We start from the raw sequence: 24,679 nt of genomic DNA on the forward strand, positions 1-24,679 counted from the left end.
ACTAACTGTATTTACAATGCAGTCATTGAGGATGCTTCCAACTTTATGACCTCACAATTCCTCTTTTCAGGTGAGATCAAGAGTAGGCCTACTGCAAGCTGCTGCATGCTTTGAGGGATGGGTGTGGGATAGCATTCTCTTTGATAGGAGGGATTCAACCTGTAAGGGAAATGTCTGGCTATTAGATTACTCCCTGGGGACATGAGCCTGGATTTGCTAGGAAAGGGAAGAGGTCAGGAGACTCATCTTGTAGGATCCCAGATTGAGAACAATTAAAGACCTTGCCCATTACTTGTCCCTATATTAGCGGATAGGCGCAAATAAATACAGACTAGCCCTCTAACATCAAAACCAAAATAGGTTATATTTTGACCCAATCTGTCATTTACTTTTTTTCATAGATTTCCCATTTAGTCCATATTGTGGGACTAGTCCCTATGTTCAGGATCAGCTCCAAAACACCATTACCTCGGTGGAGTAACCCAACTACACAGATAAAGGAAATACATTTCAAGAAACAATAATGACTAAATATCCACTGCATGATTTGAGAGTGTGTGTTGATGCAATGTTTGCTCTACTCTTAAAGAATAACCGTAGTTATGCAGTACAATGCCGTTTCATGTACAAAATACTACATTTCTGCGTTAAAGTAAAGTGCAGTGCAATGTAGGCCTAGTGACAATCTATTTTTCATGTTCAAAATACTGCAAGGAATTCCTCAAAAAACAGAAGTTTTCACACTTGAAAACTGCATTTTTGGAAGGGTAGTCTTGACACTTGAGCTTGACATGTTTTACTTGTGTTTTTATGATGCAGTCAGTCAGCTTTAGTATTGCTAAATGGTTAGATAGATCACTTTTATCACTCAACTCCAAAATTAACTGCGACCTTCCCAATATGGCTGGGTTTCTTTTCTGCTGACAACTCTGATGCATCACATCCGGTGGATGAAGTCTTTTCCCAACGTTCGCCATTCCAGTTGTTAGGTGGGATGTGTTTCAGGCACACCGGATGTGTTACTCAAGAATTGTACCATAATTACATGAACATTAAAAGGTGTTCAAAAGTTTTGAATTAACTTTTTTGCGTAGATCTCGCAAACTGTACTCAGGCACGTGTTTTCCAGGTGTACGGGTGTTGTGTTTTCTCCCTGAAGTGTGTCTTCTTGACTTGAGAGTCAAAGTTTTTGCAGTTGAATTGTTGAGTTGAATTGAATTGAATCTTGGTCACCAACTGGGAGAGGCTTGGGAAGGCCTTGTGGTTTCGGTGTGGAGTTGTAGCCATGGCCGGGAATTTTGACGCCGAAGACCGTAACAGCTGGTACTGGGGGAGGCTTATTCGCCAAGAGGCAGTATCACTTCTGCAGGGACAACGACATGGAGTGTTTATTGTCAGAGACTCAGTTACGAGCCCCGGTGACTATGTGCTCTCCGTTTCTGAGAATTCCAAAGTATCTCATTACATAATCAACAGCATCAGCAACAATCGACAATCTGGAACAAGTAAGTTAAATACTGTTACATGGGGCTATATAATTGAAGATTAATTAGAAAGTTTATACTCCAGCCTGAAACGCCCAGTCTCCCTTGTTTGCTAACGGAAGGTACCTAGCCTGCTAGCGATAGCTAGGTGTTCACGCCAGCTGTTTTTGAACAAACTTGCCATAATGACATTGGAAAGGATAGCGTAGCGGCTCATGGGCAGCTAACGCAATGTTGTCCAACTTTTTAGGTCATCTTAATGTAGTTTTCTCTTACCAGACTCATAGCAAACTTTATTTCCAAAGTGAGGTACTATTTACGTTTATTATGAAATTGGGATTATTTCTAAGGGAGAGCGTAACGTGTTCATAGTTCATACCCAGCTTCTGTAAACATTGCCATTATAGTGGTAGAATTCCAGAGTGGAAGCAAACATTCTCAACTTTTTTGTTGGTTCTTTCGTGGTTTGTTTTAAAAATTCTAATGTCTGGGCAATTTCTACAGATTCAGCATGCTTTGGGGGTAGATATCATCCTTAGTTAGCTCAGGAGCTTCATAGCATGTATTACGCCCCCTCAACCAGACGTGGGCACTGAAAAGGTGCGTGCAGGTTCGGGGGTTCATGGCTGCCAAAAAGGACGGTCTGTTTTTATCTATGTGGTTACGTTACTATACTTTGACTTTTGTCATATCCGCCAGACATAGTAATTACAACAGAACATAATGGTATTGTTCAGAGAAATAGTTAAACGTTAACAGACCTATCATTTCTTACTCATTCATCCTGTCAGCCCAGCCCACTAAGATGAACAACAGTCTTATCACAGCAAAGGTTGTGTCTGTAGGGTGTGTAGTTGGGCGGAGTGTTCCTTGTTTCTCAGTAGGCCTACGTTGTTATTTCCGTCGGAGAAAAAGCCCTGTGCATGCTGTGAACTGTCAATGACCTACATGTCACAATAGGCAGAATGACTTATTCTGTGTGGTGTTTGTGGAATGCCTATGATCCTATCTGTGGCCTGTTACGCTCAGTCAAATAAATGCTTCGATGGTACGCTCTTGTGTTTGGTGATGCTTGTTAGGGGGCTTGCAGCATTCTATATTGAGCATTTTATAATCATAATAATTACTGTCTCACTTGCCTAGCATTTATTGTACACAGACTGTGGCAGGTTATGCTGAATGCATCGTTGAACTGATCCACCTTTATGGGTTTCTTTCCTCCACCCATCTAGATCAAGCCCCTCCTCGTTACCGTATCGGAGACCAGGAGTTTGATGGTCTCTCGGCCCTTTTAGAGTTCTACAAGATTCACTATCTGGACACCACTACCTTGATTGAGCCTGCCAACAAGGCCAAGCATGCTGGATTAGTGAGCAGCGGTGCATCCGGGGGACCACAAAAGTCAGATGAGGTGGAATACGTGCGCGCCGTCTTTGACTTCCCCGGCAATGACGACGAGGACCTGCCATTCCGGAAGGGGGATGTGCTCCGGGTAATCGAGAAGCCAGAGGACCAGTGGTGGAACGCAGCCAATCTTGACGGTCGTCAGGGCATGATCCCAGTCCCCTATGTGGAGCGTTACCGCCCTGCTTCACCAACTGGTGCAGGCCAAACGCTGCTCACTGTGCTGGGAACACCTGTCACGGGGGCGTCCGATGGCGCAGGGGGAGTGCCACCCACGCAGTTAGACTACGCTCAGCCTGTGGTGAACACGCCTTTGCCCAACCTCCAGAATGGACCAGTATATGCCAGGGCAATACAGAAGAGAGTCCCAAATGCTTACGATAAAACTGCTCTTGCTCTAGAGGTATGTGGTGTATTTGTAACACACACATTCTCATACACACACATACACTGAGAACGTTCAAAGTGGAATGAGTGATTCCACTGACTTTGCACTCCCTCTGTCTTTCTTTGGCTATTAATGTATGCCTCGCTCTTTGTGTGCCAGCTTCTATTGAGTGTGAGGTCACTGACAGGTCACCTGGCATAGATGCTAATGTAACTACTCTAGTCTGTGAAAGAAGCTGGATAATGGAGAAACATATTATTTACATGAATGAACATGAAACTAAGGATCATGTTAAAGCATCATAGTATATGTATGTCTTAATATAAATTAGGGTCTTGTATAGCACACTTTGTTAATATATTCTGTGTCTATGCCATTTATTTGCATAATATCACTGCATGCCTAAGGACTGCCACAAGGACTCCACATTCCCTTGTCTGTCATGAAATATAATTAAATATGTATGTACCACAAACGTATAAAAGTACTTCATAATTTTCTATTTTTTCCCACCCTTTGACAGTGTAATGCACCATGCGAGTTCACACAGTTGCAAAAAATCAATGTTTATGGAGTTCCTGTCATCAATTCACCATAATTGTGTGGTTTCCACCATGCTTATCTAACCTCCATGTGTCTACGTTTTGCAGGTAGGGGACACGGTGAAAGTCACCAAGATCAATGTGAATGGCCAGTGGGAAGGCGAATGCAAGGGCAAGAGAGGCCATTTCCCCTTCACCCATGTCCGCCTTCTAGACCAGCAACACCCGGAGGATGAGAGCTGAGAGATGGCACATGCTCTTCCATATACTTACTTCCTGCAGGACCCTGCTGTACTGTATGAATGTCAGGCCCAGGCCCTCCCCATCACAGCCCCTGCCCTCCCTGGGCAAGTTGTGAGTACAGATGGCATGGAGACACCCTCTGGCTCCTCTCACCACTTCAGTATTCAGCAGCCAACTTTCTAAACCCCCCCCAACACACCCACACACACACACACACACACCCTACACAGAATCACATTTCCAGTCATCATGTGCACATACTCAATATGTAATTGTGAACATCGACCCCTTTTGCCAACATTTCCACTTTCGATGAAGATATCATACAGCGCACATAGATAGACTTTTAAAAAGGAAAAAAAAAATAGCAGGAGAATGAACAGAGACGGGAGAGGGGAGAGCCTGGCGTATCCTCTGGCTTTCTGGTGGAGAGAGACTAGCAATACCTTTCACAGCATAATAGGATTCTATGGTCTAAGGTCCAAACACTACAGACTGCCTGTTTAATGTTTTATTATTGTTTTTTGTATTGAAAAGATGGGAAATAATATGATAACATTATGATTATATATATATATATATTAGTACATAGCATTATTTTCTAAACAGTACGTTCACATTTTCAATAGTTTTGTGTTATCATGGTTATGCCCCAATTTATTTAGACCAAATGCCAATTTTATGATTATTTTTGGCGCCATTATGTCAGAGAACTTGTTTGAGAATATCGTTATGAGAGTTTCCTTGAAGGCAAAGCTATTCTGGATCTCTGAGTACAGTCAGTTGATCACAACAACTGTCTGTTGTCAGCTCTGACAGCAAGTGGCAGGCAACCAAACTGTGACTAAAGAACATTTTTTTCTCACTTCCAGTTCTTTATTAGTATATTTATACATTTATATATATATATATATATATTATATACATATATATATATATATATATATATATATATATATATATATATATATATATATATATATATATATATATATATATGTATATATATATATATATATATGTATATATATATATATTCCCTCTTGTCCCAATTCCCTTTTCCTCACTTCTGTAATGCTTGGTCTTTTATGTTTCCATCTTTTTCCTGTGCCAAAGACAGATGTGTGTACCGTCTTTGACGTTTATGTACCATGAGTGACATGTTGTTACTTGCCCCAGTAATGCAAACATTTAATTCTAATGTGAGTATTATTTAGATCCATGGTTATATTTTTGTTTTTTTGAACACACTTGGTGGTATACTGGTGGTCTCCCCCTGGAGGTATGTTTGCCCTCCATTGCTGCTGAGTCAGTGTGAGGTCCAGTGTGTTCTAAGGGGTTTTGTGTGACAGACGAGACAGACACTAACAGCTGCTGTCCCCGGACTGTCCCTCAGGTCTGCTGTCTCCACCGAGGAGACTCTGCTAGAGATTAAAGGTGACAACCAGCCAGGGTTGGACGACAAATTATGCAATACTTATCGGAAGAGGTGCTGTGTAACAAATAAGGCATGTTGAAACATTGGAGTTTTTTTATATATATGTAACACTTGAATGAGGTCAAGTTCCACTTGCTAATAGCTCATCTACCCTGGTTGTATTTTTTTCAAGGTAAAAAAGTGTTTTCTTCATTGGGAAAAGGGATAACTAATTATGATGTTACACGTTACAGCCTAACTTAGTAGAGAGTCTTAACTGGGCAAAAGAGGCATATTGGTTTTGTCCTCTACCTCATTGTGGATATGGGAATCAATCGTGTTCCTGATTTGATGTGAGTGATCTCAATGGACCAATTCATAGCCACTGCCTCAACCACAGTTTTTACCTTTTAATTTCAACATGCTGCACCAAATTGGATAGACATAACAAAGTGTTAGACATGATCATATCCCCCATTGAAAGTTAATGTATGATGCCCCTTGAGAATTTAATAATTATACTCACTTTGGTTGAAACTAACCCTATACTACAAACCATCAAAACATACATCGATTAGCATGTATACCAAGATGTAGGTTGGTCTGTGGTAATGTTACTCACAGAAAGAAATGTAAACACAGTAAAATTGATTGCTCTATTCAGTTGCGAAGCTTGAAGCATTAAGCATAATCCAAAGGTGGATTTTGTAGACAAAACATGTATAAATACAAAATAATGACAGTTTCTTGTTTCAGACATCCCACCATTTCAGAAATAGAATTTAAGATTCTCCAGAAAATAGTTAGAAGCTATCACAGTTAATTTTTTTGTTTTCAAAACAATTTGTCGACACCCTCATATTTGACTATGTTCATCTGTGTGTTTCTGAGTAATTATCTGGTCATACGTGACCACATCACCCTGCCTCCACACCATGTTTGCCTCTGTGTAATCTTTCTGTTAACCACTTCACAAATGAATCATTGGCTGGGGAAGAGACTGGCTGATAGCACAGCGAAAGAAGCGGCTTTCAGTCGAAGGCCCTCTGTTTCCACTAAAGGACACTACATTTCTGTTGAAGGAAAGACAGAAAAGGAACTTTATGGGATCCATGGAAACATGGACACACTTCTTTCATTCCGTTTACTTTGTTCTTAAATTACTGTGTTGATAGGGAAAAAACTAATCACTATGCTTCCAGTTTCCAGTTCCATTGGTTGATGTCCCCTATAGATCAGAAGAGTTTTCAGAAAATCACTGTTCAGATAAACTCTCCCTTAACAGCAATAATTTGAATTGTTGGAATTTTCATGTGGTTTGGCTGAATGTGTCACAGATTCATTGAAATATCAAGGTAGTTACAGTGTTTTATCCCATATTGTTTCTTGTGATGTCTCATATTGACACTTATATCATGTTCCCCATTTCAATATGCACCCAGCTTTGTCCTGATTCATCATCACTTGATAATGCACCTGATCTCTTCACCCTGCACAGTACTTATGGCATTCATTGTTGATTTTAAAAATCAACCCCATCTTACAGGCTATTTTGTCATAAAACGTTCCTAAAATAAGTGCTGATATCATAGGCTATTGTAAATTGAATGTCACGCTTTATTTTCCGAGGCATGTAAAGTTTTAACATACTCAGTAAATAAAAGCATAACATCATAAGTAGTGGTTTCTATTTATGCTTCTCTTTTTCCCCATTTGAAAAAGATTTGAGTGTTTTTACAGATGGGTAGGCCTATGGATGAAGCCATTTAGGACTATTTAAGAATGTACCTACATTTTTCAAATGTGTTTATTGAATCAGAAAGTTAATTTCTATAGGAGGTTAGGAGAGGTGTTCCATGAGCAGAGATATCTCAGGACACCAGTATGCATCCTTCTCTCATCCAGTGTTTATATTCCCAGTGAGTACTGTAGCCTGATACTATTTTGCATGTGTATCCCATAGGATATAGAGGCAAAATATCTTCGTATGATGTCGATATAATACAAACATAGGCGTGGGTAGGTTGTCTTAACTGCATCAGGCCGCTTTAGTTGTAGGCCCAATGTACTACGCCTACAGTAGCAGAATGCGTTCCGCACCTTTGAGAGTGCGCTGTAACAGGAGGAGGGGGCCGTGCTTATGTGTGGCGTGGATAGAGTACATTTCCCGGATGGAGTTCCGACGCCATCTTTAGAGCGAAGCTACCGGTAGAGTGGGAACTCCGTGCCGCTGTTGCTCCGTCAGGAATCCTCGGTCGAGATTCTCTCCCGTCTCTGAGCCTCTTTACCTCCGCCCGCCCAAGATCGCCAACCTTACGCCTGTACAACATGGGAGACCGAGAGCACCTAGTATATCAGGCAAAACTTGCCGAGCAAGCAGAGAGATATGACGGTAAGTAACGTTAGAACTAGATTGATTAGCTTAATGAGGTACACGGTTAACGCTACTGCAGGACATGTTCCTCACCCTCCCTCTTGTGGGGGGCTACAGGGAGAGAGCGAAAACGGGAGCGGACGAGACGTTTTGAAAGAAGCCGTGTAAAATGGCTAACAGTTATGTTCGTTTGAACTGACGTAACGTTTAATGTTGAAAACACCTGTCAATACCTAACACTAACATTATGATCTGATTGTCGGTAACTTGGAGGGTGACCGACTCTTCGATAAAGGCTGGGTTACTAGCTTGCTGATGAGTGGTCCGCAAGCTAGTTAGTCTAGCATGATAGCTTTGTGTTAGCAGTACCGTTAACGTAAGGGTTGGGAGGTGTCACAGGGAAAGTGTTTTCGATAACGTAAATATGATCTGTGACGTTACTTTTAAGCCTTCCAACAATTAAAAATATTGGCGAGCTGCCTTAACTGAATAATGTTAACGACGCGTTAACGCGTTAGCCAGATGGTAAGAATAGGGGCAAATATAATGAACTATTGGCGTTAACGTTAAATCATTGCCTCAAACGCTCCCACATTACGGGAATAGACTAAACACTCGAATCCCGTTGAAGCTGCATATGGCCCGCAGTAAGTAATGCTAGAGCAAAATAACATGCTAGCTTCGTGGCCGTAACCACCAACGTGAAGTTCTGTCACATTTGCGGCCAACAGCATGCTATACCCAGATAGCCTGTGTGTGCTATGGTGGGTTGGGTTTCATGTGGACTCGTGTATCACACATTTCCCGAATGGCTCACTAAGCTAAATGAAACGATCGCTTTAATGGAACTGGTTAACGCATTGTAGTACAATCATATCTTATTAAGAATGGTTAGTGTTGTAAATTCAGAGTGTGTTTGCACTATTTAGCGTCAACTGAATAGATGCTTGTGTAAAGCGAAAACCACCTTGGTCATCCTGCTAGGAAGCATAAGCTTAAAATCTAATTGTCAGATTGCATAGGACAGCAAAGCTGAGCATGCCATCTGAAAAGGCAGTGAAGTACAGTTAGCTTACCATGCAATGAGAAGCTGACAAGTTAGTATGCGTTGTTGTTTTGCACTCTTAATCCATCGAAGTCAATGTAAAGTTATGACACATGACATTATTTTAGAATAATTGGTAAGCTAGCATGGCTGACAGCAGCTAATTCACGTTAGCATAGCTCCTATTACGAACTTGCTAGCCTTGTGAAATGTATTTTTTTTCAGTGAACTTGTACTCCGCAAACCGAACTTAAGGTGGGCTTGATGACATGTTTTGGAATTGCTCTTGTTTATCAACATTTCACGGTAGCTAACTTTTCTACATCCAATCTAGCTCGCTACTAGCATTGGCTTTCAAACCAGGTAGTACGTTGATCTATAGGTCAGGCCGCAGTTTGCCAGACAAGGTAATGTTGGTTATCTTAAAACAGGTTGTGATAATTCTTTGTAAATAGTATGTTGGTATACGCGTCACGTTTACTTACCAATGACTGATTCATTCACTCCCAGCATTACTATTCCCCTTTAACAGAGAATACGCATATGTCTGACAATAATGTCAACAATATGTCAGTGTTGTGATGGTTTGTGGGTCACTTGTTTTATTAATTAGGCAGAAAATATCCTTTACTACCACTAAAGTGGTCATTCTCTAGCACCATGTGACGAGCAAGACCAGTCTGTTGTGACGAAAACGTGTTGACATCTTTGGCACAATAATGTCAATACATCAATTGTATTAAGTAATTGGTCAATAGTAAGTTGTCAAAATACAGTATTAACTATTCAATCTTGTTTACCACTTGTAGTAGGTTACCCATAACCACGAAGGGTGTTGCATTGAAATAAAACGTTTTGAAAGGATTGTGTATTTATGAACAATTGCAGTACATAAATATGTATGTTACACATAACAAAATTGACCGTTGTGCAGCCTAAGTGGTATATCTGAGCGCAAACGTAGTGCTCATAGTTGATGAATTGACTGACAAAAGTATATACGGTCCCTCCTCTTTCTCAATGGGCCAGCCCACAGTGCTCATTCATTAAATATAGGCCACTGGGCGGGATGATCGACATGCTCATTCAGTGGCGTTAAAGAAAAAAAAACTGACGAATGGGGAACATTGGAGGTCTTGTGTTTTCTGTATGGTATACTCAAGAAAGACACACATTCCATATTTGAAGCTAAAGGCTTACATTTTCAAATGCTTTGCAGTAAAACTATTATTTTTTTTATTCCACCAATGCCAGTGTTGTCTGGTAGTGGAATCAACTAATTTATGAGATGAAAAAAGGCAGGTATGAGTTATCAGGGCTTGCTGTGTTTGAACACAAGATTGTTTTGAGCATACAGCAGCACAGCGAGAATAGACAGCTGAAAAAAACATTCTTTGTTAATTTGACAGTAATTTGGGATGTCAAACAATACCTTCAAGAATGTTGTATTTATCTCTACAAATGTTTTAGGTCTAATGAAGTGTGATAAAAATGATTGTGTTTTATACTTGTGTTAGAGGTGACCATGGAACTTGATGTGTGTTTCCACTTTCTCTCTTTAATATGCTTGGTCATATCATTGAGTGATGTATTGTCTAAGTTTAGATTTTATTGGAATTGTGAATCATTCTGTTAGTTGTCTGATCAAGATGGCTTTGGAGTCCTTGTACTAGAATAAGGTCTCTGACATAGAAAGAAACAATCTTTGAGTGGCAACAGGACATTTGTACTACAGAGTAACTTGTCGTTCTGGACTGCTCTAATTAGTGGCCCTCTTTGTTTCCTGAATGCTCCGAGTATTTCATCATGTAATGGCTTTTAAGAGGGGTCCAGTAAGTGGTGTCCTCTTCCAACTAGCAGAGAATGCCATGACAACAGACAGCAATAGGTTTGTTTCATAATTTCACACTTTTCTGTGTGTGTGGTTGTCTCTGGGACAGGACACCTCTTGTGTGGGTGATGCATGTTCTGAAACAGGACCTGGCAAGTGTCCTCCTCCCACCCTTCCCTAACAGGCGTGGTCTCCGGCAGACGACTTCTAATCTTATGCGCTCTCTGCTCTCTCTCTCTCTCTCTCTCTCTCTCTCTCTCTCTCTCTCTCTCTCTCTCTCTCTCTCTCTCTCTCTCTCTCACTGTCCTGCTTGCTCTGGAGGAATGCAAGAATTGGAGAGTGCAGCTGGGGTCGAGCCAGATGAGCAAACCAGAGGGAGGCATGCAGCCCCTGTGTGTGTTGGGGGGTGGGGATGGGGGTAGTTGGAGAATGGGGGGTGGGAGGTCTCTTACGTAATGTCTTTTTTTTTTTGCATGGCCCTGTGAATGGTTGAGTACATATGGATCAGTCTACTTGCTGGAAGTCAAAAGGAAAAAGCGCTATCAGAATGGCCGGTTTTGTTTCCCTCCTCACAGCGTCCTCTCCTTCCCCTCCCTCCCTCCCTCTCTCTGTCTATCCCTCCTCACCTCCCTCTCTCTCTCTCTCTGTCCGTCCATCCCTCCTCACCTCCTCGCTCCACAGATGAGGAAGTGCACAGTTGGACTGCCTGTGGTCTCGGTGGGAGGGCTCCTCTCTGACCACCCAGCCGACCTGAAAGAATTCCAATTCAGTGTGGTAATGCCAGTGCCACTGCCACCACTACAAAACACACACACACCAGCCAGCCTCGCACTCGCACAACGTACAGTAACGAGCCAGCATGCTTCAGGCAGTCTGTCTGCTGTGCGGCTCTGGGGCTGCATCAGACTAATGAACTGGCCTGTTTTTGTTCAGGCCCTTTTATCCCTCTTGTGAAAAGAGTTAATTTGGGTCCGCGAGTTGTATTTTTTTCTGGTACGCCCGTGTTGAAACTTCTTCTGAAGTCTGAAATGAGGTATTGAATTTGCATCATTGTCTCTGAGTGTCATCACAGAAACAATGTTCACCTTGAAATCGTTTATTTGAAAATATACATTTCTGGTAGCTCAAGCCAGACATAGGCTAACAGAAATAGTGAACAGAAAGTGCTCACTGTGACAAGGCATGGGCATTAGTCTAAGGTACAGGAATGTCATTTTTAAGCAGAAACTTGCACATTTCCAAGCAGAGATTCTTGTCGGGAATAATCCCTGCCTAATGAGTTGAAGAGAGCTCGTCAGCCTGCAGGGCAGAGAGAGAGAGGAGGGGGAGAGTGGAAGAGATACAGAGATGTCCTCCTGACCAAAGGCATCGAATTACAGCAGCATGTTTCAAAGAGCTCATAGTATCCCACTATTGGCTGAGCCATACCGCCTGCACAGAGAGGCCTTTACTCTCCCCGCATAGCAGTGCACCCCGCTCTGCAGACCATGGACCTCCAAGGCGGGTTACAGGTGGTGGCTTGTGCGAGAACTGAGTTTAGTTTAGTTCGCTAAAATGTGCTGGTCTTGAGGGGTTTTTTGTCCAGGTTTTAGAAGCTAATACCTTGGTATCAGTGGGCTATGAGTCATGAATGGTGGCCAATCTCTCTCTCTCTCGTCTTGTTTGAACACGACCTGCAAACGTTTGCCTCCTTTGGCACAAGGCTCTTCGGAGTGCCTTTGTGTGTGTGATTCTTTCTTACCTCAGCTCCACTTTTGCACTGATCACTCTCTCCCTTATAGATTTATATACACTGGCGTGCTCCCAGACTTTCCATTAAAGAGGGAGAAAGGGGTGGTTAAATGAACCCTTGTGCTGCACCTTTAATCACATTAGAGATCTGAAATGGATTTGGAGCCTGTTGTAAGGCCACTCCCCTTAACTGAAATTTCATGGAAATTAGTTTGATCTGAAAATCGTTTGAAATGGCGTCATTTCCGCGAATGACCTTTGGGAAGTTTTCCCCCTGCACTGGCACACTGTAAATATTGATTAGAGATGTGAAAGATTGAACGTATTGACATGACTGACACTTTTTACAGACACGAATGGAGACATGTAAGAAACGGATTAATTGAAGACTATATGCTACATAACAAAGTGTAGTAACTGGTTGGAATTGTAGACTAGTGCATAATTCTCAGACTGTCAGTGCAACAGTGAATGGACACAAAACAATTCAAAGTGCAAGAATTCTCCTGACCTTTGCGTTGCCTGGTAGCACGTTACGTGTTGAAGGTCAGAGGTGAATGAGGTTAGAAATAGCACTACGTTGGAAACGGCACTCCGTTTTGGTTACTGGCACTGAAAATAGGCTCACCAGGGCCTATTCTGCACAACAGTCACACTTTGTGAACATACAGTGTCATGGCACTAAATTAATTAGGCAAGTGCAGCAACTTGTCACACAGCTTGTGTAACATGCAGTAGCGGGCTACATTATGCAAGAATCCAGTTATCTCAAATGAGTTTTTTTTTTCTTAACACAAACGTAATGGTGTTTTATCTTGAAGGCTGGGTTGATTAGGTGTGATTCACATGGTGTGTTGCTGAGTGGGGTGGGTTAGAAGGTGGTCAGATAACGGTGGCTGTGAAAATGGATTTGAATTGATTTATTTCTGTTTCTTAGGTTTCTTAAGCAGCAAGACCTGGTGTAAGTACAGATTTTGAAGGTGACATTTGTATCTTCTTTTTTTTTAATTTTTTTTTTTTTTTAAAAAAAGCTGCTTGAGTCCCGACCATTGAATGAGCATTGAAACTGATAAGTGCTTAGTTAATCCTAAAGGCACTCCAGGCTACATGCATAGCGGGAGGCTGTTTGCCTGAACTGATAGATTCTCCAGGTCAGGCAGCCATTTTGCCAAGGCCCAATACTCACACTGTTGTTGGATCCAGTAGCCCAGCAGTTCCACAGACAAAGAAACCAGATTCTGCTCCATGTGTCCTCCTTTTTATAACAATATAATTTGCCACATGCTTCCTGAGTGCGTAAAGGTTTTTTTTTTTTCTTTCTTTCTTTCATCATCTCCAGAGTCCAGACATCTGTGTGTGTCTGTGTGTGTCTGTGTGTGTCTGTGTGTGTCTGTGTGTGTCTGTGTGTGTCTGTGTGTGTCTGTGTGTGTGTGTGTGTGTGTGTGTGTGTGTGGGCTGCTTGTAGTGCGCTCAGCGCTGCAGTGTCTCCCCTCGCGTGGTGGTGGGAGTGAGGGAGAGCGGAGTGGGCGCCAGGCTGCAGGCTGGGCGTGGGGGCTCTGGTAATCCCCCTTCTCTCAGTAAGGAGCTTATTTTCACTGAGTCACTGGCGCGGCAGCTGTGAACAGAGCCGAGCGGCGTAGCGCAGGGGAGGAGAGCAAAGCTGGGTGGGGTCGCTTTTCCTGCTTGCCATCGCTCCCATTGTGGATTTACGAGACGCTCGCACAGCTGATCCGGCATCACCCACCGCCCCCTCCTTGGACCTCCAGCCCCGCCAGGGTTCATTCCCTCTGGTGCCCTGTATGGCAGACGCTTGTGCTGTCTTGTCTGTACAGCATGGAGGTGTCACCAGTGTTGATGAAAAGATAACCATTGTTTTTTGTACCATTGTAGACAGTAGCCTATACCAGTGAAGTGCATACAAGCAGAGCAGTGGCTGCTCCCTCTGTTTTTCCAGCATCATTAGGAAGACTGTGCTTCCTTTAAAGCCTTATCTCTTGCCCTCAATGAATCGGAAATGTCAGGTTGTGAAGTGACTGCCATGGGCGAATATGTAGAGTATGAAATGTAATGTGATTTCGAAACATCCGTTTTTTTTGCTGCTGTGTCTTGCAGTGAATAACTGGTTCTTGGACACCTTGCTCTCTGTCTCCCTGCAGAAATGGTGGAGTCCATGAAGAATGTGGCGCGTATGGACACAGAGCTGACCGTGGAGGAGCGAAACCTGCTGTCTGTGGCCTACAAGAACGTCATCGGCGCCAGGAGAGCTTCCTGGAGGATAATCAGTAGCATCGAACAGAAGGAGGAGACCAAGGGAGGAGAAGACAAACTTAAGATGATCCGGGAATACAGGCAAACGGTGAGAGCAGGACTTAGTTATCCCAGACATGATAGTGGAAGTAGTGCTGGCCATCACTTTGAGTGAAATTACCACTGTTAAATCCCTGAGACTAGGTTATAGATTGATGTGCAATTTTTGTAGAAGTAGAATTGTGAACAAGCCTTTCTTGTTCCTGCATCTTTTTTGGGAACTAGGTAACTGAAAGATTATACCTTCCACATTGAATGGTCTCTTGGTTGTCGTTTAATGGGTCCACACATGATGCTTGGGCTCAGGGTTCTAAATTAACTTTTTTGATCACCAGCCAATGTGGCTGGTAACTTTCTAAAGTTACTAGCCAATCAGAATTTCTATTAGCCAATTTTTTTCCGGTGAAAATAAGAGAATTATGAGTTTATGAGATGAGTGTCACTGAATGCATTTGGTCATTTTATTAACATTGTTGGCATGAATACATACCACAAAATATACACAGAAAGTGCAAACACTTCATTTCATGTTTGGGATCTCTATCTATCTATTTCTCTGTCGATATCCTCATCCCCTGCTTCATTCCTATTCTCGCCCCCATAAGTCTGTCCCAACCACTGCCACATTTAGTTTAATCTTAACTTAAAAAAAAGGAGATATCAATTATCATCAACAATGACAAGCCAGCTAGAACCTGCCACTCGTTTTCTCTCCCTCTCCTAGAGTAGCATAGGGCCTATGTTCAAGTTGGATCTTTATAGAGAGGACCCGAAAAGTATCATCTTTATGTAACATGCTGTTGGTGCATGTTGACATTGTATACTTTCTCTAACAAGAGTGAAAATACAGTTTGCAGTACAGCTACTATTTAATGGCTAAATGTTGGTCCCTCCTCTGTCTCTTGGTGCCCTACGCACAGTGCTTGATGCATGTGGTGGTGGTGATAACTGATCAGGCTACCTTTTTAAAACTGAAAATTTTCGCCTTCAAGCTCCTCACGTTCCATCTTCAGCTAACTCCATAGACAATAAAATAAACGATCTTGCTGCTTCAGGTTTTGCGGCCTCCGTTACATGACATCAGCCCCCCACAAAGGAAATAGGTAAACACAATGCGTTAATTGCGTTAATATTTCGTAATGCATTATGCATTTGTGTTATGTATGTGTTAGGTACTTTTTACTTTGCTTTACTGGCTAACTCCCTCCTTTCAGTCTATGCTCCCTGCTCTGGCTCCGTTCGTTCTTCTAATTCCTTGTGTTTTCTGGTAGACGCTCCGTTCGTTTCCATGGTCTCTCGCGCTGGTTTCACTGCAAACTGCGTGCAGCCGACGTAGCATTACGGCACAGTGGTCATGGGAAATGTAGGAAGTACTGCCGGGGGATATATGACCGAAAACAGAGCCTTGTGTAATGCCTCATGCATCACCGGCCAAACTGGCTAGTAAGTTTTTATTAACACCCGCCAAAATGAATTTTAACCCGCATTTGGCGGGTTGGCGGGTGTTAATTTAGAACCCTGCTTGGGCTGTATGTGAACTAATGAGGTTATATATGAAGTAGATATGATGATGATTATTATATTAAGTTCTAATATAACCTAATATAATCCATATTCGTGGCTGAAGAGAGGCTATTCAGCTGTCTTCCTAGTATTTGCCAGAGGTGCTGTTCTTTAGAGCAGCAAGGCACAAAGTTGTTAAAAGGATTAAAAGATTGATTGATGAATACGAAAGAGAAAAAGGCAAATGAGTGGGAAAAAATAATAAAGGTAATTTACTAGCGTGAGCTAATGGTAGGGGTTCCGACTATAGTGCGTAACATGTGCAGTGTGCATTCTGAATATCGTGTGAAGAGGTATTCTATGACTAGAACACAATGGGCAAGTGTAAATAACATTTTTTTTTTTAAAATAAATTCAAACTTTATTACTTCATTCCCCCCTTATCAGCATATATGATGGATAAACGTTGCGCATTGTGTGTCTTGAGTTCTCGGGCCAAATATGATCTGTTGTCAGTGTGTCTCTGTTTGCCAGTTAGAAGGGAATGATTCATGTTCTGTGAATGCACCACAAGTTAATGATCTTCCAATATGAAGCACATTGTTCCCAGGTCTCTGTAACCCAAAAATCGTATTAGCATACACTGTTAGTCAGCATCTAGGTCAAACACTAGTGCAGGACCCTGCAGATAAGAGAGGCACGGACCTCAGAAACAGCATTTCACCTGCAGCCTGCTTTCCTGGTGGCACACATCAGGCCAGGATGGGTGTGGAGCAGCGGGCACTACGGACCCAGAGGAGAGCGCTCCCCTGTCCTAATTCTGCCTTTAACAAGACATTACTGCAGCGGCTAGGGAAAAAAGATGCTTTCTGTGGTTGTTTTAATGTTTGTTTTAAACCTGTGGTCTCTTTCCTCCTGTGTGTGTGTCTGCAGGTTGAGAATGAACTGAAATCGATCTGTAACGACATTCTGGATGTACTGGACAAGCACCTCATTCCTGCTGCAGGCTCGGGAGAGTCTAAGGTTTTCTACTACAAAATGTACGTCCAGTCTCCCAATTGTTTTTAAAACCTTGAATTATTAACTGTTGTAATGAGTATTGACTTTGGTGTTTTAAACTATTAAACTATTCTTAAATACTATTCTAAAAGTGTAATCCGTTTAGAAACCAACCAGGAAGCATTAAGCCGTCACATCTCCCTGCTGTGGAAGTAGTGGCCAAATAAAAAGTCTTGATAAAGTTTGTATAATTTGTAGCCTATTGTTTCACAGATGTCCTCTTCACTTTCTGCCCTGTCGCCCACTCCCTCTCCCTTCCTTCCCCTCTCTCTCTCTCTCTCTCTCTCTCTCTCTCTCTCGTTGGCCCTGTAGGAAGGGTGACTACCACAGGTACCTGGCCGAGTTTGCTACTGGGAACGACAGGAAGGAAGCGGCAGAGAACAGTTTGGTCGCGTACAAAGCCGCCAGCGATATCGCTATGAGCGAGCTGGCGCCTACACACCCCATTCGCCTGGGACTGGCCCTCAACTTCTCCGTATTCTACTACGAAATCCTCAACTCCCCTGACCGCGCATGCAGGTGAGAGATGACCCTCCACCCCCTAAACCCACACCAAATGTGTTGGGTTGAAGAGATTAATGTGAGAGCTTTGGGAAAACGTGTAGTTCTCTTTAGAGGAAGAAAAAAGATGCTTTAGAAGAAGCTTTAGAAGAAAAAAAAAAGATGCTTGCATCTTGGGAAAACGTGCAGCTCTCCTTAGAAAATGCAGACAAGACCACAGAAAGTAGACCGCGTCCTTGGAACGGGCTGCCGTGCTTGATGTTGACATGTGTAACGTGTGTTGACATTTTGATTTAGTGCTGCTCAAGTGAGTTGATGTGGTGAATAGGCCTCAGTCCCCTTGTTGTGAGAGGAGGAATGACTAGTTTGAAATTACTCATTATTGCATAGTGATACTGTTTGTCATCTTGAACAGCTAATGATGCTAGGGAGGTTGGTGGATTAGTCACTTGTAAAACTGTGTTTGGCTTTGTTTCTAACTATGCTAATTATATTGCTCTTGAACAATCATCATAAGCATGCAATATTGTGCAATTGACTAGCTCTATACACATGATGAAAAGTCATGAAGATGAAGACATTTATTTTCTAGTGTTTTAGAGCTGATATATGTCTTAGGCTTTCCTCAAAAGCATAAGTTAAGGACTGTTTAAAATGGACCTACCAGACAAAGTTAGAAGGAGACTTTCTTACATGGTGTGACTCCAGCCATTTTAAGTTGATCCAAAACCAGTGTAATTCCCTCAAGGCTGAGTGTTGGCATGTGATCTAACTAGTTAAGTAAGCCATTTCTAATGATGCCTGTTCAGGGATGCTCACCTTTTAGGGCAAACTGTCAGCAAAACAGGCTTGCTGATGTATTTTTCAGAAAGTATGAGAACTCGTTAACACTCTTAAGCACTCTCACTGTAACAGGCTTGTAATGATCATAGCACACATTCTGCATGAGAAATCCAGCACATTTCCCCTCATGTGTTCTAATAGTGCTCTCTTTGTGAGTGAAAGCTTAGGCCTTCAACAGTAGCAATGAATTGTGATGGTAAAGAGGACCCACATTAGCCGCATAGTATGTGTGATCAGGTCCCTTGATGTTCTGCCTTGTTTCCCCATAATTACGCGTGTCTGTGGTGTCAGTCGTCTCGCTCTCTTCTCGGCTGCCCTCCTTTTCCCTGTGTCGGGTGAGACAGGTGTGAGGTTAATGGTTGCATAACTGTTGGGTTCACCCTGAGATTGAGACACTGGCTCCCCTAGCAACAAGGCACACAAAAAGCCTCTCTCCTACATCAAGTGGCTTGTTATCTTTGCTTAAGGAACCGTGGCCAGGGTGTCTGCTATTCACTAGTCTTACACACACACACACATACGCACACACAGAGGCAGTGATTCCCACATTTTAAGGCCCTATTCTCACTGCGTCTAAGGTGTTCGTGTGAATGCTGTGTCTGTGTGATTTCTTTCGTTTGACCTTCGTCCCTCTGTCTCTCTCTTTCTCTCTTTCTGTCTGTCTGTCTGTCAGGTTGGCGAAAGCGGCCTTTGATGATGCGATTGCAGAACTGGATACACTGAGCGAGGAGAGCTACAAGGACTCCACACTCATCATGCAGCTGCTCCGTGACAACCTGACACTATGGACATCAGACATGCAGGGAGACGGTAAGACCTCCCCCCCCCCCTCTCCCTCTTCCTCACTCTCTCTCTCTCTCTCTTCCTCCCTCACTTTCTCTCTCTCTCTCTCCCTCCCTCTCTCACACTCTCCTTCCATCTCTCTCTCTACCCCCCCCCCCCCTTCTTTCTCTCTGACCTGTGTTCAGCGCTCTAATCTCTCATCTGTCTGCATTCTTCACGTGTAGATTCCTAAGGACAACCCCCCCTCCTCCATTCCCTCTTAGAACTGTACTTTGTAAGTCATCTCTTCTCTTCAGCATTTCACTTCCAGCCCCACCCTCCCTCTCCTCCTCTGTGTTGTCTCTAACTAAACTTGCGCTTCTCTTGGCTCCTGGCCTCCAAGAAACTGCTCAGATGAACGCTGCCAAGGGTTGTTTGTTTTGGAAGTTGTTTTCTTTGTATCCAGTCAGACATGTGTGTTAACAGGAACTACTCACGAGCCTGTTGTCTTTTTGGCATGGAGGACCAATGCATTTCCACTCACTTAAACAGCTTGTAACACTTCCGCCTCATGTCATTGGGATACTTACTAGTTACTTAACCCTTTAGACCCATTAATGTAGAAGTGCTGTGAAAGGCAACGTTTTAATCTCAGCACAGTTAAGATGTCTTCTTACCCAGTGGAACGGGTACCACTGGTGCGTACGCAGACTCTGGGAGTCTCTGAGATGTTTGTTTTTTTCATAAAGACCAAATAACCACTTCAAATGTTTATCTATCTATCTATATTATAAATAAAATAACCATGTGATCACTGAAGTTAAATTTAAGATAGTTTTTGTCTTTCTAAAAATAAAAAAAACCCTGACACACAACAGTATGTCCAATGTAAATATGTAGGGAAATTGGCCTACGCGTCTGTATTTTAATGCTGGTCATAATGGTAGTACTTGGAGAGCCAATGAGGTGGTAAGTTTGTAAATGTATGCCTATGATGAACAGGCATGTCCCATGCCTACTCTAGAACTACACTGGACGTCAATTAGCTCAAAGTATCAGACATGATGAGAATGATAGGGGGCAGATGTACTCTTGCAGGACTAATGATCTGAATGTCATTTTTATGGTTGTAAAAGATGTAGGCCTAGAGAAGTCCCTATTAGCAAATGTATTAACTATCCAAGGTGTGACATTTAAATTCAATCCATAAATGTTTCCTTTATACTCATCTTGAACAAATTGTTTCGCATACAAATTAATGTCATATTATATCATAGAACTGGCCTAATCTGCCAGGAACAGTTCATTCTAATTTAACATGAGTCAGTAACAAGATGGTGGTTTATTTTTTTCAAATGTGACTCACTCACTCATTTGTAGCCACTTGGTTATACTATGGTGACTGCCTTTTGGCTGTATACATCCCTCTCAGTATTCCCAAGAAAATCACGTTACCAAACATATATGATTTTTGTGAGCTCAAATATGGAAGTAATAAGCTGATGATACCCAAGGTAACTTAAAGAGTAGTGTTGCTGGGAAATGTTCCTGAGTTTTGTTGCTGTGCACACACCCATTGATATTGGGCAATATGTTTTGTTTCCATCATCCAAATGGAACAAATGCAACTGGTTTTGTGGTTGCCCAGCAACATTGCTCAAAAAGTTGTCCCTTAAGTTTGACCACTCAAAGATGTCTATGAGAATCAAATCAAATTAGACTCCAAATTGAAACACTATTTGTAGTTGACACCATTCAGTCTGAACTTGTATTCTTCAAAGAACCCATTTTAGTTTTAGTTTAGCCTAAAAACCATCGTTGACCTGCCTTAACCAGTTATTTAGCTATAAGGAAGGACTAATATTGTATTATAATGCCCCTTAATCTAATTTTTGAAAAAAAAAAACTAGTTTTTGAATGTTATATTGGTACAGGTTGATGGGTGTTTTATTGTGATGAGTGGAGTAATGGTTGCAGTTTACACTGTACATTAGCCCAGCATAAGATCAGAATACCTTCACGGTTGGATACATTTGGTGATGCATTTGAGTGTATCCTCACAGAATTACTCATGAAACAGCTCCTCATGCCACACATTACTCTCACTGAAATAAACCTGCTTTTCTGCTATGATGAGCATGCTGCATTTGCATATGACGAGCTATAAAAATGACAATTCGGCTCAAAGGGTTAATCTAGAGCTTTACGGCGTAGATATGCATCTGTGTGGGCGGATGTGCAAACCCATACACACATTGTGAATTACATTACACTCACTCACTCACTCACTCACTGAGATCTAGTGCATTTATTGTATGCACCACTGCATCTGCCCTCGAAACCAAATCATGTTTCTAACCGAATTTTATTAGTTGACAAATAACAGGATATGCTCTTACCACCTAACTAAAGCATTGTAGTCTGTGGCTGAACAGGATGCCGGTTGAACAGGATGCCACCAAAACCATACCGTTCCCAGCAAACCATATCACTAAAGAGTTCTAATGGATCCATTGCGATGTTGCCTTTGAGAAGTGAGACCTCAAGGCTTGTAGTTGTTGCAGTCTAACAGCAGCCAATAGGCACACTGTGGGTCCTATAATTATCTGCCTGCTCTGCCCGTTGTACATGAATGCAACATCTTGCTGCACGTTATGCGGAGGCACTTCTACTGTCATTTCTATGGTAACCTCGGCAAGCAGCAAGTTGTTATGGAACTGTTGGTCTGACTTTGCTAATTATAACGCGAGTTGTGCCTCGACACAACTCGAACATTGCCTATAGTAATGCACTCACTGTTTGTGCTTGCCAGTGTTTAGGTAATGAGGCTTTGTAATTGTCTAACAGTGCCTCAAGTGTGAAGTCCCGAGTGGTTTGTGAATTGTGTTCCTGTTATGCCCGCCCGCTTTATGTTATGATGTACGTACCTCCATTAGTATTGGCTATCGGTTCTAATGGTTTCCCATTTTGTTTTTTTTGTTTTGTTTTTTTTTAACCCTTTTTCAGGTGAAGAACAGAATAAAGAAGCACTGCAAGATGTGGAGGATGAGACTCAGTGAGACTTCACGGCCAATACACAACCCACCCACCCCTGCCCCGATCTTTGTCTCTCTCGCTGTCTCTCTTGCGCTCTCTCTCTCTTTCTCTCACTCTCTCTGCCTTTCTGTCTTGAACCCCCCCCCCCAGGTTCTCCGGTTGACACGAGAGCCCCGCAGCCAGCCTCCCCCCGCTCCCCTCTCCCGGCACTCTCATCTTCTCTCTTCTTCTCTCTGTTTCTCTCTCTGTTGCTTTCTCCGTCTGTCCGTCTTGTCTTTCTTTCTTTTGAGGGTTTTTTTCTTTTTGCATCCTGTGCCCCAAGACTTGTTTTTTGGTTGTTTTTATTTTCTTTGCTAGAGGTTTTACATCTTTTTCCTTTACTATAGTTTCACTGGGATGCATACTCAATTTGAGACTTGCATAATAGTCCACTAATTGAAGGGTAAAACTTACCGGTTCCCCCAAGGTTTTGTTAACTACCTGTTGTATGAATTTTTTTTTTTTTTTTTTTAATTATTATTATTATTATTTTCTTTTGTTAAAACTATAGTTTGCATTTTTTTGTTGAATCTGTGGTACTGGATCATCAGCCAGATGTTCTTGGAGGCAAAGAGCTAAAAGTGATTAAAGGCATCGACAGATTTAATCATTGATACATATGCATCTTCTGATTTGTGTTGCATTCAAATGTTTTCGTGGCAAATGGTTGGAAATGGTGCTTGTCATTTTTTTGTTTTCTGAAAGGGACACTGGCTTTACGAAGTACCCCCTGTCCATGCCCTGTGTGATGGTGTTTTTGGGAAGCTGGAACACTAGTGTGAGGTATTAAGCTTGGTGTCGCTGCTTGTAGCCTTTTATGGGCTGCTGCAGAGGTGAGCTTTGTATGCTTCCCTTTGTTCCGACAAACAGAAGAGACACATACACACCGTGTTTTCTTTACAAAAATGCAGTTGGCTCCATATTTTTGTTAACTCTCTAGCCTTTGATGTCTAGCATAATGTCACCTCATGCAGCTTGCAGTGGACTGCACAGGAGAGCCTGTGCTTTTATAGTTTTTAAAATCAAAATGGCGGGCTTCTCAAAAGATATTGTCTTCATGAACTCTGAAATAAAGCAGTTTTGCTTTGTTTGAAACAAACGTGTTCGTAGGCTGTGATGTTGCTTCTGAATGTTGCTTCATGTGGCCTCTGAACTGTAAGCTGTGTGTGTGTGTGTGTGTGTGTGTGTGTGTGTGTATGTACGTATATTTGTGTGAGTGTGTGTGTGTGTGTGTGTGTTTCTTAAACCCAATGGGGATACTAAAGTTTTATTTTCATCTTTTTTCTTTTTTTTAAGATAGCTTATAGATAGGCTAAGTGGTTTTATTCTCACACTGTTCTTGCCCCCAACACTATGCCCATGTTTCTCTTTCTCTTTCTCTGTCTGTGTCCCCCTTCTTTCTCTCTCTTCTGTTCCGTATGTGTAACTTGAATCTGATTTGTACTACTGGATATTCAGACTGGAGCCAATAAGCACCATCTATTCTTCCACAGCATGGAATTAACATTAAACTTCAAATAAAAACAAACCTAAATTAAAAGAATGCATTTGGTCCTTTTAAATGCATCTTTGTTTTGTTGTCGGTGAGAATGGAGAATATGTGTTGACCTAGCCTGACGTAGCCATACTCAATTCTAGTCAGAATATGAGTCTGATGCTGCTCCATTGGGAAGTAATTATGGGGCGTATTTCAACTGATACAGGGGGAATGCCTCTGCACTCCATTGGATAGACCTAACCAATCAGAGCAACGAAATAGCTTACTGCGAGGTGTAGGAAGAACACACAATGCCTAAACATTGTTTTCTGGTCTTTTGTAAAAGTTATTGTGCCGTCAATATCTCCTACAACACTCATTAGCGAAATCTAAGAGATGCGTAGTAGGGTAGGCTATTAGGAAAAAACTGATAGCCTATGTCCCCTCCATTTTTAAAAATAATTCTGTGAACACTGATATGCTACAAACATGTTATAAACAGCTGGGAAAGGCTGTCGTAAATCCCTCGAACAGGTGGTCAATCAGAGATTTCAAATGAATGAGGAAACAACATGTCACAATGCAACACACTGTTTTCCCTTGATGAAAGTGAATGATGAAAGTATAATGCAGATCTAGACAAGATGGAGGGATCAAGTCCAAACAGCACTGTCTTGAGTCTTTCCACCGAAG

General features: G+C 42.2%; 2 protein-coding genes across 3 annotated transcripts; both read left to right on the top strand.

Annotated features, from left to right (window-relative positions):
- The first annotated feature begins 972 nt into the window (after positions 1–972).
- LOC121708884 (adapter molecule crk-like) lies at positions 973–4,979 on the top strand. The gene is made up of 3 exons (XM_042091825.1): positions 973–1,505; positions 2,717–3,291; positions 3,927–4,979. Exons 1-3 carry the CDS (start codon positions 1,286–1,288, stop codon positions 4,059–4,061), a joined length of 930 nt encoding a protein of 309 aa, XP_041947759.1. The 5' UTR covers positions 973–1,285; the 3' UTR covers positions 4,062–4,979.
- Positions 4,980–7,644: 2,665 nt separating this feature from the next.
- On the top strand, positions 7,645–24,049 carry LOC121710122 (14-3-3 protein epsilon-like). Of its 2 annotated transcripts, XM_042094072.1 has the most exons (7): positions 7,645–7,870; positions 14,616–14,815; positions 17,203–17,309; positions 17,641–17,847; positions 19,346–19,482; positions 19,680–19,729; positions 22,441–24,049. In XM_042094072.1, exons 1-6 carry the CDS (start codon positions 7,807–7,809, stop codon positions 19,685–19,687), a joined length of 723 nt encoding a protein of 240 aa, XP_041950006.1. In that variant the 5' UTR covers positions 7,645–7,806; the 3' UTR covers positions 19,688–19,729; positions 22,441–24,049. The 2 variants fall into 2 exon arrangements, with proteins under 2 accessions (XP_041950006.1, XP_041950005.1); XM_042094071.1 differs by lacking the exon at positions 19,680–19,729.
- Positions 24,050–24,679: the final 630 nt, after the last annotated feature.

Source organism: Alosa sapidissima, chromosome 5 (assembly GCF_018492685.1).
Source record: "Alosa sapidissima isolate fAloSap1 chromosome 5, fAloSap1.pri, whole genome shotgun sequence".
NCBI classification, from domain to species: Eukaryota; Metazoa; Chordata; class Actinopteri; order Clupeiformes; family Clupeidae; genus Alosa; species Alosa sapidissima.